Source organism: Alosa pseudoharengus, unplaced genomic scaffold (assembly GCF_046254945.1).
Source record: "Alosa pseudoharengus isolate Yale_2024_CS ecotype anadromous, Long Island Sound unplaced genomic scaffold, YU_APseudo_1.1 YU_APseudo_1.1_scf_21, whole genome shotgun sequence".
Lineage (NCBI taxonomy): Eukaryota > Metazoa > Chordata > Actinopteri > Clupeiformes > Clupeidae > Alosa > Alosa pseudoharengus.
Genome location: NW_027468674.1, coordinates 19,541,445 through 19,560,364, shown reverse-complemented (window position 1 = coordinate 19,560,364; position 18,920 = coordinate 19,541,445). Strand labels below are relative to the sequence as shown.

The 18,920-nt window shown below is 45.6% G+C and overlaps 1 protein-coding gene across 1 annotated transcript in view; it reads right to left on the bottom strand.

Moving 5' to 3' along the window:
• The window catches only part of vclb (vinculin b), a 35,629-nt gene extending 17,179 nt beyond the window's left edge, over positions 1 to 18,450 (bottom strand). The window contains exons 1-6 of the mRNA XM_076298081.1: positions 18,079 to 18,450; positions 7,880 to 7,950; positions 4,067 to 4,217; positions 3,037 to 3,145; positions 2,367 to 2,489; positions 800 to 960 (exon numbers count right to left, since the gene is read on the bottom strand). Of these exons, the coding sequence (XP_076154196.1) occupies positions 800 to 960; positions 2,367 to 2,489; positions 3,037 to 3,145; positions 4,067 to 4,217; positions 7,880 to 7,950; positions 18,079 to 18,246 (783 nt within the window). The 5' untranslated portion in view covers positions 18,247 to 18,450. The remainder of the gene's footprint in view (positions 1 to 799; positions 961 to 2,366; positions 2,490 to 3,036; positions 3,146 to 4,066; positions 4,218 to 7,879; positions 7,951 to 18,078) is intronic.
• Positions 18,451 to 18,920: the final 470 nt, after the last annotated feature.

The following is an 18,920-nucleotide window of genomic DNA, read 5'->3' as shown; positions in this document are numbered from 1 at the left end:
AAAGAGCCAACGAGAAAGCAAACAAACAAGCAATCAGAAGGATTTGAGAGGTTCTGCTCAGAGCTGAAAAAGGGGAGCTTAGACATGCAGTGCAAAGAGAAAGGGCCAGGAGCCAGTGGGGTTTGGGGCCAATTTTATTAAAGGCAGCAGCTTAAATTTGGTGGTAAAACTGTTAAGTTTCCTTCTCAGAAGCAGTGCATTTAGCAGTAGCTTCAGCAGAAGTAGCCACAGTTCCAGCAACTGTGTAATTTGTATTTTTTTATATTCATCAGGGCATAATTTTATTCTACTGTGAAGAAAAAAAAAATTGCTCTGGGTTGAAGTTCTTGGCACGGAAAGGTAAGCGTACGGGAGGGCAACCCGGTACAGTCTGTCAAGGCCCAGAGGCTTTTGTGTGCAGTGTGGGGAGCCACATCGGTCGCGTTCTACCCTTAACAACTAGGTTTGGATGGGCTCAATCCTCTTGCCCCGCTCAAGGGTAAATTCAACACAGCCATCCCCTCAAACCAGTTGCTAAGGGTATGAAATGGTACATATACAATGTGTAGAGGTGAAATTTAAAAAGAAAAAGAAATAATCAAACTTGCTGTTGACCCAGAAACTCCTCAGAAAGCCCAATTTGTAATTCACCAAGAAATTGAAATGTTCCAGAAATTTCATGGGGGGGAAAAGGAGTGACTGGGTCAAGATTATTCCCCTTTCCAAGCACTTATAAAGGGGATTTGTGTGTGAGGGATCATGTGTGTGTGTTTGCACGTGCATGGAGGATGCAGTGGGCGTACAGGCCAGAGGCACATACCTTGTTGGCCCAGGCGTCCTCATCCCAGGATGTGAGCTGCAGAACCCGGATGATCTCGTGGATCTCGGTGCTCATCTTGTCCACGGTGAAGTTGCGGTTCTTCAGCGCCTCCTCCACGCCCTGGCTACCCGAGGTCTTGGTCGTCACAAAGATTTTGATTCCTGAGCCACGGAAGAACGAACAAACATTTCATGACATTTCTTTTATTAGTCACTTCACTCTGAAAAGACGCTGAGAAGTATTCCCCTATGAGAGTCCATTCAGGATGAAACAATGCCATTGCTTTGGCCATATAAAGATGAAAGGAGGACACACACATCCCCATAATGTAATGCACATTAAATTATTAAAGGGAGCCGCCTTGGTGTGCAAGTTGTTTTCTATATTTCTTCTATTGTTTTGGCCATGAACATCTTCTTAACGATCTTCGCTATGTCCTGTGAGTACACTGAGTGAGTGCCCCCTAATTTTTTTTTTTTTTAGAGGTGAGAGGTGTCTCAGGAAACTAATTACATACAACCATGCTTTCCCACTACCTTAGGACACACTCTCCTCAATTAGAAGGTCTCTCAAGGTGAGGAATGTTCCAGCTAGGACACTAACACCATAGTTGTGCACCATAGCTCTGCCCCACCCAACCTAGACTTGGCCATCTGATTTCACTCGGTCATATCATCTGTTTCTGATTATGGCATCCAGATGGGTTGGACACGCTTAACCCTGGGGAGGACCACCTCTGATGCTTACAAGTCAATAACATTCATGGAAACACTGATGCCAATCTTTATGTGTCAGGTCTCTTGAGGACAACTCTATTAAAAAGATCCTGTTCTGACTCAGCTAGGAGAGCCTCCTCTGGTGACAGAGGACAGACCAGATTCACCACTCCTGGTTCACTTTTGGTTTTATACTCAATTGACACAACTGGCATCAATACTTGTTAGGATAGCAAGATGTAGCAGAATAGAACATCCTCCATCTTCTACTAAAGTGACATTAGTTCATGAGCAATCCCGTTCTGACTCAGCTAGGAGACTGGGTGTTGCCTTCTTTGGTCACAAATAGGTTTCACACAGAGCATTAGTGGCTGGTGAGAGAATAACCTGTACAACAACACCAGTATGAGAAGACACAGCAACTTCCCCATTATGAAATTCTGAAGGCTTTGTTGTTACGCAAAGTTAAGGTAAAAGAGATATTAGGGACCAAACATTTCAATAGTCAATATTCAGTATGAAAACTTGCTGTCATGTGTCAAATACTGTATGGTAAATATGGTGACGTGGTTGACACCTCAGTCTCCTAATTACTTTCTGCCATCATATACAATTGACACAAGCTTAAAATGCAACCTAACACTTGGTAGGATGGCCGGGTGTAGCAGAATGTAACCTTCTCTATCTTGTGGCCCAATTAAAGTGGAGGAAAAGTGAAATTAATGCAAGGGCAATATGCACCATCAAATATGATATATAGATGATATACTTATATCATCAATATAGAATTATGATGAATTTCATCAATAATGACGTCATCTTCTGTTTTTTATAGTTTATACTGTAAATACCTGAGATGAGGACGGGCAGAAGCTCCTTGACCGTGTTCATGGAGTTGACGAGCATGACGCGGTGCTCCTGATGTGTGAGCTCCTGCTGGCGCTCATCAATCATCTTAGCCATCTTCGTCATTCCTGGAGACAAAGAGACAGAACTGGGTATGACTGAAAAGGTCACTTCTTCTTCCTGTATTGAAATATGTCATTCACGTACGTCCTTGAGATGAGACAAGTTGTTAAATACAAACTACTGATGCAGTGGTACATGCAAGCACTCAATCTAAAATAATTATGATCTGCGTACTCAAGATTCTGAGATTCTGTTAAAATTTCGTTTGTACCATCACTCTTGATATATTTATTTTCTCTTGTGAGAGATGATTATGTGTTGTAACAAAATCCTCCATCAGAGATTCTGGTTGTACTTTAACTCTGTCCCCCTAGGTTTTGATTACGAGGCTCATTAATAAAAACACAAAAATGCAAACTGCTGCTTTAACACCAGGACTGTGTAGCAACATACTGATCCACCTTGGATCAACCTAGCATCGAGGGAACGGCAGAGAAATATTGTTTGGTGAACTATTTCACATTTTCCAGGTAATGGAATGAATATTCCAATGAATCTTCCAGGAGTTCTGATGCCTGAGACCTGGGTGTGTGGACAGAACCCTGGACTCACCTGGTCCCAAATTCTTTGTGTATGTGATCAAATCCTCCATGGACTCCACCACCTCTGCCACTGTGAGATACTCCAGGATACCTTTACAGACCCTGATGATCTTACGCACCTGTATGGCATCAAAGGGAAAAAAGGAATTCACTTAGTGCCAGAAACATTAAAGGCCTGTAGTCGAAAAAAATAGTCACACTCTGGTTACACCATATAAACTATTTCCTTCTTAGAGGTTCTGAGAGTCCTTAGAGATGTAATTCCCCTTTCAAGTCCCTCTCTGCTTTCAACCTATGAGGTAAGGCCATTTTCATCATGTCTGTACACCAGAGAAGCAGGCCCACCAAGACAGCTAACAAGCTGCTAAAGTCTTGTTTGATCACCTCTCCCACTCTAATGTTACCCAGAAATGACATTCCCCGACCTTCATTACCCTCCACCTCATCCACCTCCTCCTTCTCCAACCCAACCCCCCCGCTCTTTCTTCAGCGTCTTAGGTCCAGATGTGTGCCGAAGTCCCTGCTGTGCAACATAAACACTTTGCAGGCTTTGCTGCGCTGTGCAGGACGTGCGCTTCACATCCAAACAGCCTGTCCCAGGAGGGGAGACAAATGGGATGTCTCCCCCGGAGCTGAGGCAGAGATTTCTGTAAATGGAGACTGGTTGAGGGGTAGAGTAAGGAGGGGGAATTAGGGAGTCGATGAAAGAAGGGAAAGGTGGAGAGGAGTGGAAACAGAGGGATGGGGTTGGATGGGAGGGTAAGAAAGCAAGAAGAAGGAATGGAGCAATGGTAGATGGAGGAAATGCTGAAAAGATGAAGGACTGAAAATGGGGAGAGATTGACACTGACAAAAATAAAAAAGGAGAAAAGAGAAATGTGGGCCAAAAGAGGAAACTAAAAATAATAGGAAAAAAAAACTCAAAGACAACCCTACGGAATGAAAAAAGGAACCCAATCATAGTGACAATGCTGGTTAGCAGAGATAATAATGCCTTGATAAGCTGGCTGCAAAGCCTCCTGAGAAACCGCACACTGTACCTCAGCCTCGTCGAAGGTCAGCAGGAGGTCGGACGTGCCGGACAGGATGCCTCGCGAGCCATCGATGAGATAGTCCCGGGCAGGCACGGAGTACGGGTCAGCCTTCAGCATAGACGCTGCCTGGACCAGCTTGGTGCATGCATTCTCCACCCTGTAGGAAAAACACAAGCAAGACCAACCATCAGCTATGTTACCTCTGCTCTGTGGGAAAAAATGTGCTGTGACCCACTATTACTGTACTGTTCATTTTTTTTAAACGATTACAGTCTTAAAGTATTTATTTTTTTTGGCCTTTTTATGCCTTTAATGACAGGACAGTGAAGAATGACAGGAAGCGAGTGGGAGAGAGAGTCGGGGTAGGATCCGGAAAGGACCACGGGGCGGGAATCGAACCCAGGTCGCCGGCGTACGGTGCAGGCGCCCCAGCCAGTCGCGCCACAGCCGGGGCCAACGATTACAGTCTTGACTGATGTTAAGGAGGATCACAGTGTTACAGTAAAGCCTTCATGGCTCTGTGTGCAATCATGTTAATAGAACAACTCAAAATCAAACTGAATCTTTATGCTCAACTTGTACTTCAGCCAAGTCAACATAAAACAGAGAGATGACGGCATAGGACCCCGAGGTCAGTAGTAGATGTGACCTTTGGCCGATGACACATGGAGAGAACGAGGGGGAGGAACAGAGCAACCTATTACTGGTAAGTGATGAAATAACGGATGAGGCCACTTTTCATGCCATGAGTCAGCGAAGCTAGCCTGGCTCCGCCTGTCTACGTACTTCCGCTCCATTTCTTTTCCCTACAGTACTCCGCGAAGTCAGAGAGTCTGGTATCCAGGCTACAGCTAAGCAATGGTAGATGTAAAACATGGCATTGATGTGTGGCCTGCCTTAGATTTGTCTCTGCACATGTAACAGTAGCCTGCTAGTCACATGTAACGGTAGCCTGCTGGTCACATGTAACAGTAGCCTGCTGGTCACATGTAACGGTAGCCTGCTGGTCACATGTAACAGTAGCCTGCTGGTCACATGTAACGGTAGCCTGCTAGTCACATGTAACGGTAGCCTGCTAGTCTGTAGCTGTGCAGTATCTACGTTGTGTAAACCTCCCTCCCGACACCTTAATAGTCCTGTTAGTGAGAGAACTAGCAGCCTGGCTTTAAGCTCGATTGTTAGCGCATTCGACTCCCGATCTGAAATGCTGCACTTTGCGGGTTCGAGTCCGGGCGAGTGCAGGGCTGAGCCACACAGTCAACACAACACAGGTTACACACTTTTCCATGTATTAATTGTCTGTATTGCATGAGTCCTCACCAATCGCCGGAACTAAATTCTTTGTGTGTTAACATACTTGGCTACTAAATCGGATTCTGATTCTGAGAAGCAAATCTCCGTTAAACAGGGCAGGAAAGCGTTGCTCTCTTTCTCTATCTCTCAATGCAAAACACTCTTGCCCCAACTGCTGTTAATGTCATTCATGGGATACAATTATACTGCACTCTTGCCAAGACATTGATACTGAGCCTACTGTAGGAAGCAAGCAATCCGAGGCCTCCAATCTCCACATTTTCAGTGACTCAAGGAAATACCACCCAACTCCCCTGACAGGCCACGGATGTTCTGCAGATAACTGCCATACGTCCAGCGTGACAGATTTCCTCTGAGCGTCACATTCATTCCCAGAGTGAGCGAGCGAGGGAGCATAACTCAACATTACTCACGGAGAGAGAGAGAGAGAGAGAGAGCAGACTGGAGAGAACACCCTACATCAGCAAAATACGACCAACAGACAAGGCCAGATAAATCACCACCCCCCACCCTCTTCCTCTCAACCCGCTCCCCGTGGGATAGTGAGAAACGTAATTTCGATCTCTTTGTATGTCTGGGCATGTGAAGAAATTGACAATAAAGCAGACTTTGACTTTGACTTTGAATTGCACCCCCACAAATGTGTAAGAACAGCCGGCGAGACAGCGACGTGTGTTCCCATTCCCACACAATTCCCGACTTCCTACAGTCGGCCGTGAGCCAAGATTGCATCTGGGAAAAGGGGATCTGTATCCTTCTTGACCCATTGTGAGGCATTGTTTGAGAAGAAGGGAAAATATTATGAAAAATACATCAAGGTAACTCATGTTACAGGCCGCTGTTGGCGAGCCGTGCAGGAGACAGCCCAAGGATGTGTGGTACGAGGTAATGTATGTGCATGTTAACGAGTGGATTGTGTGTGTGTGTGTGTGTGTGTGTGTGTGTGTGTGTGTGTGTGTGTGTGTGTGTGTGTGTGTGTGTGTGTGTGTGTGTGTGTGCGTAGAGGAGAGGAGTTGGCCCAAGAGTGGCAGAGTCAGCAGTGTCCTTCAGTATGTAGCCCTGAGCCAGGCATGAGACACACACACAGAGACACACACAGACACACAGACACACACACACATAAACGCACACCCCACATAAACGCACACCGCATGAGTACAGTATTTAGTACCCCTGCATTTAATGATACTGGCACATATCCTGATGGTCATTGCATGGATGCTAAGCCCTTAGTCTTCTGTGTGTAATACCCTGATGGAGTGTGCTTATAAAACCAGTGTGTTGGCATACACCAGCATTTTCTCCTACTTTAGCATAGGGTGGGGTAAGTGGGGGGTGGGTGGGGAGGATGAAAAGTGGATCAGCCTGAAGTAGACCAGCTGCCACAACACTAGCTCAAGCTGCTGAAACAAATGAAAAGCTACACAAAAACACTTGAGGTTATCGAGGAACAGAGCCACACAAAAAAAAGGCCATGAGTTTGAGATGATGAAGCTCCACTCATAACCCATCTGAATTGCCATGGGGATGCTCAGCTTTTTGAATGGGAGACCATTAACACCCCCCCAACCGCCCCAAAAAAGGTGCTTGTTAGCAGTGCTTGGAGGTGGGGGGTGGGGGGGGGGGGGGCATACAACAGTGACATAGCCTGGAAGGCGTGAACCCAGAGGGATCCATGAGGGTGATGGTGTGCAGACTGGGCTACTGTGCATGTAACTGGACGCTCTTTTATAGTCCAGAGGGGGGAAGACACACACATACACACACAGTAATAGGTTTCCACATGAGGGCCATTCGTCGGGACTTAACAAAGCGCAGCTGTCCGGAACGATCTGTCGGTGATTTATGAGTCTATCGTGCTCGCTCTGGAGTGGAGCCTCCCTGGGCAAACAGAGAGCGGCCGGCCAAGGCAGAGCCTCAGAGACCATGCAGTCAGCGCAGCTAGCTAGCTAGCAAGCAAGCCAACCAGCCAGCCAGGCAGGCCTCTTTATTTATAATGCAACTTCAACAGGACTGTGCAAAGCACTTAACATGCCATATCTGACCTTTGCCTGAGCAGACACAGACGTAACTGCTGGGGTAAGAGAAAGAGAAAGAGAGAGAGAGAGAAAGAGAAAGGGAGAGGGAGTGTGAGTGTGTGTGACAGAGAAAGAGACTGAAAGAGGGAGTGTATTTCTTTAGCATTTCAGGGTCATCTCATCTTTCACTTATTTACCATGCAGCATTCCCTGGCCGCCTTCAATTTCCCTTTCACAACCAGCACAGAGACAGAGTGCGAAGTGATACTGGGGGACCAAAGTTGTTCTACATTCATGGCATACATTTCACCACATAAGGCTGTATTAACTGGTTGTGGAGTGGTGTGGTGTGGTGTGGTGTGGTGTGGTGTGGTGTGGTGTGGTGTGGTGTGGTGTGGTGTGGTGTGGTGTGGTGTGGTGTGGTGTGGTGTGGTGTGGTGTGGTGTGGTGTGGTGTGTGTGCGTGTGTGCGTGTGTGTGTGTCTTACTTGATGAAAGCAGGCGGCATGTCTCTCTTCATAATCTGGTCCTCGGTGGTCTGGACAGTCTCTCTGCCCACCTGCAAACACAGAAGCAGTGAGGTCAGAAAACGACACCATTTTCGCCTCCAACGGCTCTGAGTGGACCTTCAAAAGGCTTCATAGGGACATTGGCACTGCATGGCATATGTTTGCGTGCATTGTGGGAACGTGTCCCACTTCAAGTGTGATCTGGGTGTGGAGGGGAGCTTTGCGGAGCTCATAATTGGGGCTTGATAAACCATTGTCTAAACAGCTGCAACTGTATTCTGGCTCTGGTATGGAGAAAAGCCAGCTATCAGCCACCACCAAACACCCCCCTCCCCTTCAAATTAGTCCCTCTTCTCCCTTACACATCCCCCTCCACTTCACCCCATACTTCATTCCTTCCTCTCGCACCCACCCCCCCCCCCAATACTTCATTCTTTCTTCTTATGCCCCCCCCTTTCTTCTGATGCACACCACTCCAGTGACTCAACTTTGCCAGTACGAGCTCGGCGTTTATCTGCCCAGTAACGACACCCTTGTTGCCAGCCTGCCTCAAATGTCAAATCTATAATAGAAAGGAACCCATGCATTAACAGCACAGAGGCGCTCATTGTCAAGACGACTCGCGACCCACACATCATGAACTATTTCCCCCAACTTGTGCCACCTCTAATTATTAATAAATCTATGGTCTTTTAAATAGCACTGCATTTCATCTCTTAAGGACAAGGGACAAAGTAGTCATTGTGCCTTGATAAATGCTGCTGCATCTACACACTTGCACAAAAGGAATGGTAGGCTACAACTCAGACATCTTTGATGTCTGCAAGACCTACATGCATAGCCAGATTCAGACAGTAAAGGAGCAAACTGGCTCATGCCTAATATATTCCGACAAAATTGGAAACAGGGATAATGGACATAGAAATGCAACATAATAGGACACCTTTATTTAATAGTTCATACATTCTCTATATTTTTATACATGCAATAGTGTAGTTTATAGTCATACATCAATGAACAAATTGACCAAATTATAAAGAGCCTTCCTCTTAAATGCTTACGTGCATTCCATTTCCTGTGAAGTGAAGCTACAAGTTAGTCAGCATTCTATTCTAGAATCAGTGTGGTGGTGAGTGACATTGGTTTTCTTCTGAAGGCCTGGCCACGATGGTCAGTTTCACAGATCATGAGCTAAAGCGCACAAGTGAGTCATTTATGGTAGGAGCACAGTCAAGCCAGAGTCAGAGTATCGCTGGGACTCCACCCTCTTCCTCACAACTACAACTACCACTCCACCCCCGCCCCCTATCCGCACTCCACGTCATCCAAGTCCGACAGGTGAGAACATGCCACACATAACGTTCAGCATGAACTCCCAGGGATTTCAGGGAGCGCAACATCAGCGTCCGAGTATGCCGCATGAAGATGCAACCACAGCTAAATCTGTCCACTAGATAAACCCACAAGTTCTGCTTTCACGCAGCTTGATAGCCAACATTTTCTATACGGACAAAATATAGAAATAACACAATAAAATGGTGGTTAACTAATAGCTATTGAAGTGCCATGACAACGAAACTACAGTACTACCGATCTAGGCACAGGGAGGATGGAATGCATTGTTTGAGTTGGGGGTAAAAGTTCAGTGGACTTGGCAATGCCAGTGCGCTGACGTACTGCTCTGGCTAGCCATTCCAGGAGGACAGTTCCTTTCCGCACACACACACACACACACACACACACACACACAGTTGACATTCACTCGCCAGAGCAGGTCGGTGCCAGTCTAAAAAAGGGAGCCCCCAGCTCACCACTCGCTCAGTTATAGGGGAGGCCGGCAGAGAATTCCACTTCAGCATTCCTGCGTGCTGCAGTCTGCGCGGAACCTGTACAAAAGCCAAAACGGCCATCTGAGGTCCAGCAACACTCGCTGAGCTGATCATACACTAGGCAACTCTGTGGAGAAACCCTGCTGTGTGGCAGAACGGCCAGTTCAGGTTATCAGTAATGGGTGCCTGACCATAAGAAATAACTAAAAATATAGCCGTGTTCAATCACGGTGTAGATGTGTTACTGTGACATTTCTCAGTATTGCAGCACATCATTGTTGTCAATAACACATTTCCCAGAGTCTATCAGCCTTAAGCTATGAAGTTTAACAGGTCAGGTACACAATAAATGCTCTGCCACTACAGGGCTAGGTTTACACAGCGTCCCGAGCGATATAAGCTCGGCTATATAAAGTTATTTCTACAGTTAATCTTATATCAAATCTACCGTGACTAAGCCAACTGCATCAGGGTTTACTGGAGAATGACCTGTTTATGTAGCACTGTGTGAATTATGGTGATCCAGGCCACGACTTCAAATCACTATCTGTAAGCCGGTGCCTGGAATGCTTTCATAAGGACTCTGTCTCGGTTTTTATCTGTGATGTGAGCGATATGGCTGAGGGTGGATGTGGGGGGGGGTCTTTCAAAGGTCCATGTAGGGGAATCTGTCCAACTAGTCCAACTACTGTACTGAACATCAATACAGGGTGATGTAATGATGTAGTTAGAAAGCGATATTCCACCTCCGGGGAAGAGCAAGCTCAGGCAAGACAACCAAAGTTAGCCTATGTAAATTTAACTCCTACGCTTCGGCAAGAAGCTGCTCTGTGCTCCTCTGGTCTGAGCTGAACGTGGCCATATTTAATGGGACTATAATGACTCAAAGCATTCCAATGGAGCAGAGGGCACGTACTGTCAAGGGGCATGACCCAGGACTGGACACCCCACTGGAAAAGTCAATGCTGGAGTCAATTTAAGAGGGACTCGCTAAACTCCAGAGTAGAACAACTGTACATACACACACACACACACACACACCTAGTCTGTGTCCTGACTCACACACTCCTTTAAAGACAGGAAGTCTTTTAGGGTAGCTCCAGCCACCTGCATCTCTACACACACAATGCAGATAGTCATGCATGTGGAGTGAATTCACAGTGACGCAGTGTTGTGGAACATCAGCCATTTTTTTTTCCTCAAGGGAGGAACCAATTACAAAAGCTTTCCCCAGCACTCACAATGCTGCTGTGTAAAGACTGCAAGTGGCGCAAGACAAGGTCTGCACAAGAATGAACAGGAAGTGACATAATTATCTCACCTCATTGCAGAGCAGCACAGCTAGTGAAATAATCAGTGTGGCTACACTAAAAAGCCTGGTACACAATCAAGCAAGTTCAATAATCACGACCGACCGACCGACCGAATGAAGGAATGAATGAATGAATGAATGAATGAACGAATGAATGAATGAGCCCAAGAAAAGGCAAAGGGAGGGAAAAAAATCCACACAATATTTCAGCTGCCAGCAGCGAGATGGTGAACGCCAAGCTACCAGACGTTGATAAAGTGGCTAAGTCCGTGGGAACAGGCGAGGCTTTGTTGAGATGCACTCAATCCTCCTCATCCCCACAAAGAGAGCCAGAGAGGGCCCAGACACTAACCACACTGACTGCCCACTCGCTCTGAGGCAACGTTGTTAGGCGTAATGCGCCACATCTTAGGAGCCAAAACAATACCATTTTAAATGCTAAATTGTCTGTAATGAGCAGAGGAACCATCCGTGGACGCCAATCTGGCACACAAATCATGACTTTTTCACACTGTGCACTAGCAATAGAATTTCTACCAGATTCGAGGGACACTCTGAAAACAATTAATACTTGAGGAGAGATCAAGCTAATCTCATATCATCATAGTGGTTCAAGATGGCTAAAGGCAAACGCATACCAGTTGAAGGTCACCAGCTGCTAGACTGCGGATCCATCATGCAACTGACACAGTCGTGGCAGGCATGGTTTACAAATAGAGGAGGAAGCACCCCGGGCAAATTAAAGGTGGTGAGAGGAACAAATCAAAGGGCCTCATGTTTGCCAAGAGAGGCTAGAGACCAGACCAGAGCTTTTTTTATTTGTGCTTGTTTAAACTATTATGTGGAGGGACTCTGACGCAAACTTTCCATTTTCCCTGCATACCGAGGCGGATACATTTCATTCGCAAATGACCTCACTGAGGGATTCCCTCACAGAGAGTTAGGTTTGGTTTTGATCAGATGTGGTGGCCTCCTTGGCAACACAAATACACACACACACATATACATAAAGGTAGGGAGAGAGAGAGAAAGTGTGTGTGTGTGTTGTGTGTGTGTCTGAGGAAGAGCGTGTAAGTGTATGTGTAGATGCAAGAGTAAATAGTGTGCCTATATGTGTGTGACGAATAAATAAACCACACACACAACCTCGAAAAAAGGATAGAGATAGTGTGTGTGTGTCTGAGGGAGAGTGTGTAAGTGCATGTGTAGATGTCTGTGAGTATGTGCCTGACACACACACACACACACACACACACACACACACACACACACACACACACACACACACACACACACACACACACACACACACACACACACACACACACACACACACACACACACACACACACACACACACACACACACACACACACACACACACACACACACACACACACAAGCATAAATATCAGGTCAATCAGCTTTCCATCTGTCCCCACATCTCAAGGCGAGCAATAATGGAGCCGTGGGTGCATCAGGGATGAGTCATGGGGAAGAGGGGGATAAAAAAGGAGAGGCCGCAGCCACAGGTTTTCCTGGCGTCGCTGACAGCACCAGCACTCGTTTCCCCTCATGGCCACACAGGGCCATCAACGGCTCATCAGCGTGGGTGTGGGCGGAGGCAGAGGCAGGCCTGTTCAGCAGTCCACTGGGCTCGCTCATCTCAGTCGTGCAAGAAGCAGACACACACACACACACACACACACACACACACACACACACACACACACACACGTGCATGCACACACGCACACACGCACGCACACAAGCACATACACGTGCACACATACACGCGCACACATACACGCGCACACATACACGCACGTACACACACGCACGTACACACACGTACACACACGCACGTACATACAGGCAGGTACATACACACTATCTATACATTCACATGCACAGACACACACACTCTCTCTCGCACTGCTGTTGCACACACTCACTCACTTTCTCACTCTCACTTCCTCTCAACATCTGCTAGAATAGACAGTGCTTCTGATGGATGACTCGGCCTTCCTGACTTGGCTCACCCTATGTCCCTCACTCCCTCCCCACCTCTAGTGCACCTCACCCACCGCACCTCCACCCCTGCACAACCTGACACCACCGTCCCTTTGTTCATCATAGACCCTTTCAACTGCAGAGGAACTGTGTGTGCTAATGGTAACTTGGGGACAAACAAAATTAAAGGAAGGTTCTTTGCGCTTCTGCCATTTATCAACAATCCGGTACAACCAGGCCAGGACAGATAATGTGAAGAGAAGGAGAGGGACGCCGGTGCAGTTCAGATGTCTTCTTAATTTTTTACCTACTTAAAGGTGCAAAACATCATTGACTAACGTTTTGATCTTCATCAGAGTCCTTGAAAGACATCTGAGCTGCACCAGCGTCCCTCTCCTTAAAATTCAAAAAATGTTTAAAATCGCATTTTGTATTGCATTGCACTTAAGACAGACTCGTTTTAAAATGAAAGTCTCAGCATTGGTTTTAAATGTTTCAACCGGAAAGCCCTCTAGGAACGGATTGAAAGGGTCTATACTTGCTTGCGAACGCACACACAAGACAGACAGCTGCAGACAGCCACCGTGGATGCCTAGCTGTTCTTATTATACTTCCTTGTCTGCTTGGAGTCTGTCCATGTGTAGTGCCCTTGTAATGTAGTGACCGCGTTGCCTCTTGTGGACCTCAACACCCCTACACACCCCCTGCGCCACCCAACACCAACCCTTAAGCACAGAGGCACTCTACAAGGGTTTGAAAGAACTGATAGCAGTCTTCTGTACTATCATACAAAGAAACATTGCATTCAGCATTTTTCCTGTAAAGACTATCATGTTACTTAATTGATCCTATTGAAGTGAATAGATAACGGGTGATAAATGCCCAGAAATAAGACTGGCAGATAGCGGGAAATCCTATCTTTGGATGTCTAAGTGGCTTGCAGGCAGCAATCTTAAACAGAAATCTGATATGCAAGACACCCTTGGCACCTATATAGGCTATGCAGCCTTCAATAGAGTCCCATCATCAGGAGCCATTAACTTGTTCATTTGACAGCATTTTAAAGCCATTCTTTCTATTCATGACATTGCAACATTTCTACTCGGTCAGTTTCTCACGACACACTTCAAAGGGTGGATGTAATCCACCTCATAACTGTTTTTGGATGAGAGTAAGTGGTAATCTGCATAGGACTTTGCTGTGCTGTGGTCTCACTCTCTGGAGCGTTTGCTGTTGTGGAGCTTGGCTTTGCAGACAGGCCGGCAGGCAGACAGACAGACAGACTGGGAAATATCCAGCGCTCACTAGCTGCCAAAGGACCCATGCGCTCGCCATTTACACCCCGAGTGAGCTCCATAAAAAGCCATTTGAAAATGATGAAGAACAGACAGATCACAGCAATAGGCCCATATGTGGTCATTTCAGCTGCATTCATATCAACTTTTTTTTTACAAAAAACAAAGTCCACACAGGGCATGTGGTCTCTGTAAAAGGAAGAGAGGATATTTATTTCATTCAGAGCAGCCTTCCCGCCACACGATACATGGTTTTAACGGACTGTTTGTAACGTAAAGGAAATGCACCGCGATATCACTGCATCAGATCCTGATATGTTTTCGGTCGGTGGGTTGGGTGGTGTGGTCGTGGGTTTTGGCCAAGCAGCTGGTTGCTTACACCAGGAATTCTTAACATTCTTGTGGGTTAGAACACAGCAGGAGGGTACGGAGAGAGAACGCTGGCCATTATAGAGAGAGGGAATGGGCTGAAGCGCACAGGTCAACGACAATATTCAAGTACTGTACCAGGAGCTGCCACAGGAATATGTGACTAACCACAAGCAATCTTAGCATTTCCCTGATGCTACTCGTGTTGCAGCCTCAAATATGCTGTTTTTAATTGTTCTCTAAAGCTGCAATGATGCATTATTATAGTATGCAGCATTATACTGTAATATAGTACTGTTATGGCATATCAAATGTGCAAAAATAACAAGCAACATGAAATGTTATGCATCTCAACATGCATCATGTAGCATGCAAATGTTCTTTTCAGACTGAAAAACAATAAGACCTGTTGCACACAGCCCCAGCTTATCTCTATGAAGAAAGATGAATGTGGTGCAATCAGAGTCGGCTGTTTTTCGAGACAGGGACTGGGGCCATTTCTCAACTCGATTTGGCTCTGGCAGAGAATCTACATTCAAAATGCTGTTCAACCCCAATGTACACATCTCTATACAAAATTGCCTTTGTCTACTCATAGTAACAGGTTCAGCCCTTCAGTTGGATAACTGGTGGAGCATTTCCTGCATTAGCTATGCATCTGATGTCATTCTTTATGTGATGACTCTTAGACTATGTGAATCATTACATGATATATTTTAGTGTCCTGAAAAGAATGGCTAGTCACTACATACAATAGTCCCGATCCTTAACACCTTATTCTGCTTACATCCCATCAAACTGGTCCATTTAGAACTGAGACTCAGTGGAAAGACCAAGTCACGCTTATCTCATCCATACAAATGGACATTACAGTGCTTACTCCCACCACGGCAATAAAAGTATATTGGTAATTGCAGTACAAATGACAAGATAATAACAAGAATTATAACAATTCCTGAGATGTATGTCTAAAGTGCTCTTAGTGATGTTTTACCACTTGGGGTATGAAGGTGAGGGCATACAGCTTAGTAGTAGCATCTCTGGATATAGTCCATATGTTTACAGTAATTTCCCATGTATTAACTGCACCCGTGTATTAACTACAGTGACCACAAGCCCAACAAATCAGAATCAGATTGAGCTTTAGAGATACATTCCCATGTATAGCCCGCACCGTGTATTCACCTCCTAGCTGAAGACATTTAGCAAAATCAATGTATAAACCTCGGTTAATAGTCGAGAAATTACTGTAATACAGATTCCTGTTGGAATGATGCCCTCCATCGTGGGATCTACAAGGCTCAATCAAGCTAAACCTACATAATGCAAGGCAAACCCTTATAGTGGTGACAATGGGTTGAATTGCTTTTTTCCCTGGCTCTACCAAAGCCAGTCTGGATGTCTGGGAAAAGACATTAGACTCAATGAGCACCTAATGACATGAATTACAGCTCACACATTGAAGGGCAGAGACATCTCTATAGAGGGTATCACCATATATTCAGACAGATATTGTGTGATAAAGAGAAAAGAAGATTTACAAGGCGAAGGAGACACGTTTCTCTCCTCAGAGACAAGCGCTTTCAGGGAAAAAGGGGGTAAAAAGCCAGGCACAGTTTCTAAGGAGAGCAGGAAATAATTAGTGCTTGATATCTCGTGCCAGGATTGGAAAAATGTGATCACTAAAGTGATAGAGCAAAGGCCTGCTAAATGTGCAGCTCGTGATTGTAGCAGAGAATGAACTTATCTATTTCACAGAGTTAAAAACTCAATGAGAAATGGATGCAAAGAATGAAATGGTGCTGTGCTGCAATACTGACATCAACACAAAGTAAACGAACATCAGTAGGTCTACACTACGTGAGATTCTGAAAACAGACCTTCATACAGATTTCAACTGATTTACAGTACGTGTCATTTGCCATGCAACTGTTGACAGCAAGTGACAGTGACAGCAAGACAGACAGCATTCAACCAACAAGAACTGAAACTACTAGGAATACTTGGGTGCTAACTAGGCTACCGCTACATTCCTAGACACAAGCCAACTCAGAGGGAAGGAAGACAGAGTGTAGGGTGAGGAAACGTGAACAATGAAAAAAAAGGGCGTTCAAAGAGTTTACATAAGCCACATAAGGGCCCTCTGGATTTGGTCTAGGCCATCACGTCTTGAGTGCTTCACTCCTTTAGTCAAGACACTGATATAGCTGTGAAACTGACAGCATCCTACTGCCGTGCTCGTAATGATAAATGCATGAGCAATATCTCTATTTCCTCTTTAGCCAAAAACCACAGTTCTGCCGAAATGCTGATAGACCTAACCATGTTCCTGTTCCCGTCTCTGTATACTGTGATGCTGTTTTCATTCATATGTCCATTATGATGATGGCCTTTGAGAAGATCATAGTTTCCATTAATGGGCCTAAATCAAATGTGCCATGCATTGGGACATAATATGCTGGTTTCCCACATGGATTAAGCCTAGTGCTAGACTGAAAGCTTTTTGTCAATAGAGATCTCTACTGAAGTAGCTTTCAGTCCAGGACTAGGCTTAATGCTGTGGACAGGAAACTGACCCTATATGTCAGTCAGAGTGGCATATCTGAGGAGGAACCAACCCTTGTCCTTCAGATTCTGTGCATAAAAAACATGGAGAAGTACATAAAAAGAAAGAGGACATCCTCTTTAAATATCGTTTTATTTAAAGTGAAGAGAGGGTAAGCTGTCAGCAATAGGCTTATCTTCTAACCATTGGAAGACATTATAAAGAACCACAATGTGGTAGTGGCCTATTGAACCGGTTCCTAAATTCTGTGAGCCAAAACTATTGCAACAATATAGCCCAGCAGTTTTGGTAAATGGGGAAACCAATGAGATCTTGAGGAAGCACAACAGTTTGATACATCAGCACATCGCCTCACCTATGGCGGTGGGGCAACTTACCTCACGCACACCAAAGTTGCTGCGTGATTAATTGTGGTCTGTGGTTATCTAATTGGTACTCTGGGAAGAATTAATTGACGAATCCGGCAAGTCATTTGATATAGCCTGTGACAGAGCATGGCACCGCAGTCAACTCATGGTTACCCTGCCCCTCTGTCAAGGGGGAAGGGCATAATTCCAAAGGGAAAGGCGTCACCCTTTCATGATGAAAGTCAACTCTTCACCAAACTTTCTTTTCGATAGGCTAACCTAGTAATATTCGTATGATATCCAAACATAACACCGTAGACCTCCACATGCAACTGTAGGGCAGGTGAATACTGGGCAAAACAAAGAGACACAGGGCAATAAAACAGAGAGAAGGTAAACTGTTCTAGGGCTGCTGCTAGCGTCCTTGAGGAAAAGAATAGCTCTTACCCGGACGAGGTTGCTGACAGCTGCCTGCACCGCTAACACGGGAGCGCTGAGGTCTGGGATAGCTTTTCCGTCAACCTCACCTTCCTCGTGCATTATCACCAGATGGGATATCTGCTGAGCCACTGGCTCCAGGATACTTTCTATCGTCTTTGTGTGAAACACCGGCATGATGAAAACTTAAGTCCGCTGTCCGAGAAAGAAACAAAAAATGTAAAAGAAGGCAGAGAGAACCGACTTCCGAAATTTCTCGATTCCTTGTATGCGCTCGCTCCAAAACTCTACTGTATCCGATGCTTCTTTACGCACTGATTCACTTCGAGAGCGGACTAAAGAAGTCTCACTTCCCGACTTGCCATCAATGTGAGGATCACTGGCCGCAGTTCACTGTAGACGACCAACCTAAACCTCAATGAATTCAATTGCAGCCTGTTGACCAATAGGAGGCTGGCAGAAGACGTAACCACAGAGTCGATTGGTGCAACTCAACGCTACTCTTCGCTTTCCCAACTCCTCCCAGTATTGTAGCCGAGTTTGCTAGAGACGCGAGTTCTTCCCAAATTACGTAATACATTCTCATGCCCTAAAAAGGGAAATACAACATCCACTGTTGCGAAGAAGGAATTCCTATAATCATTTGTAGAGGCGAACGTGAATTGTTATGGCGCGTCACTCTATAGTGGATGAGTACCATGAAGGTTTAACAGCCATGCTCAAGCAAAATAAATTAATATAAAAAAAATAAAAAAATCAGTTATGGTTTGCTTAGTGTCTATAGTTTGAAATATCCACTATCTCCAGACGTAGCCTCGAGTCTCACAAAAATGAATATGGTGCCCGTGCAC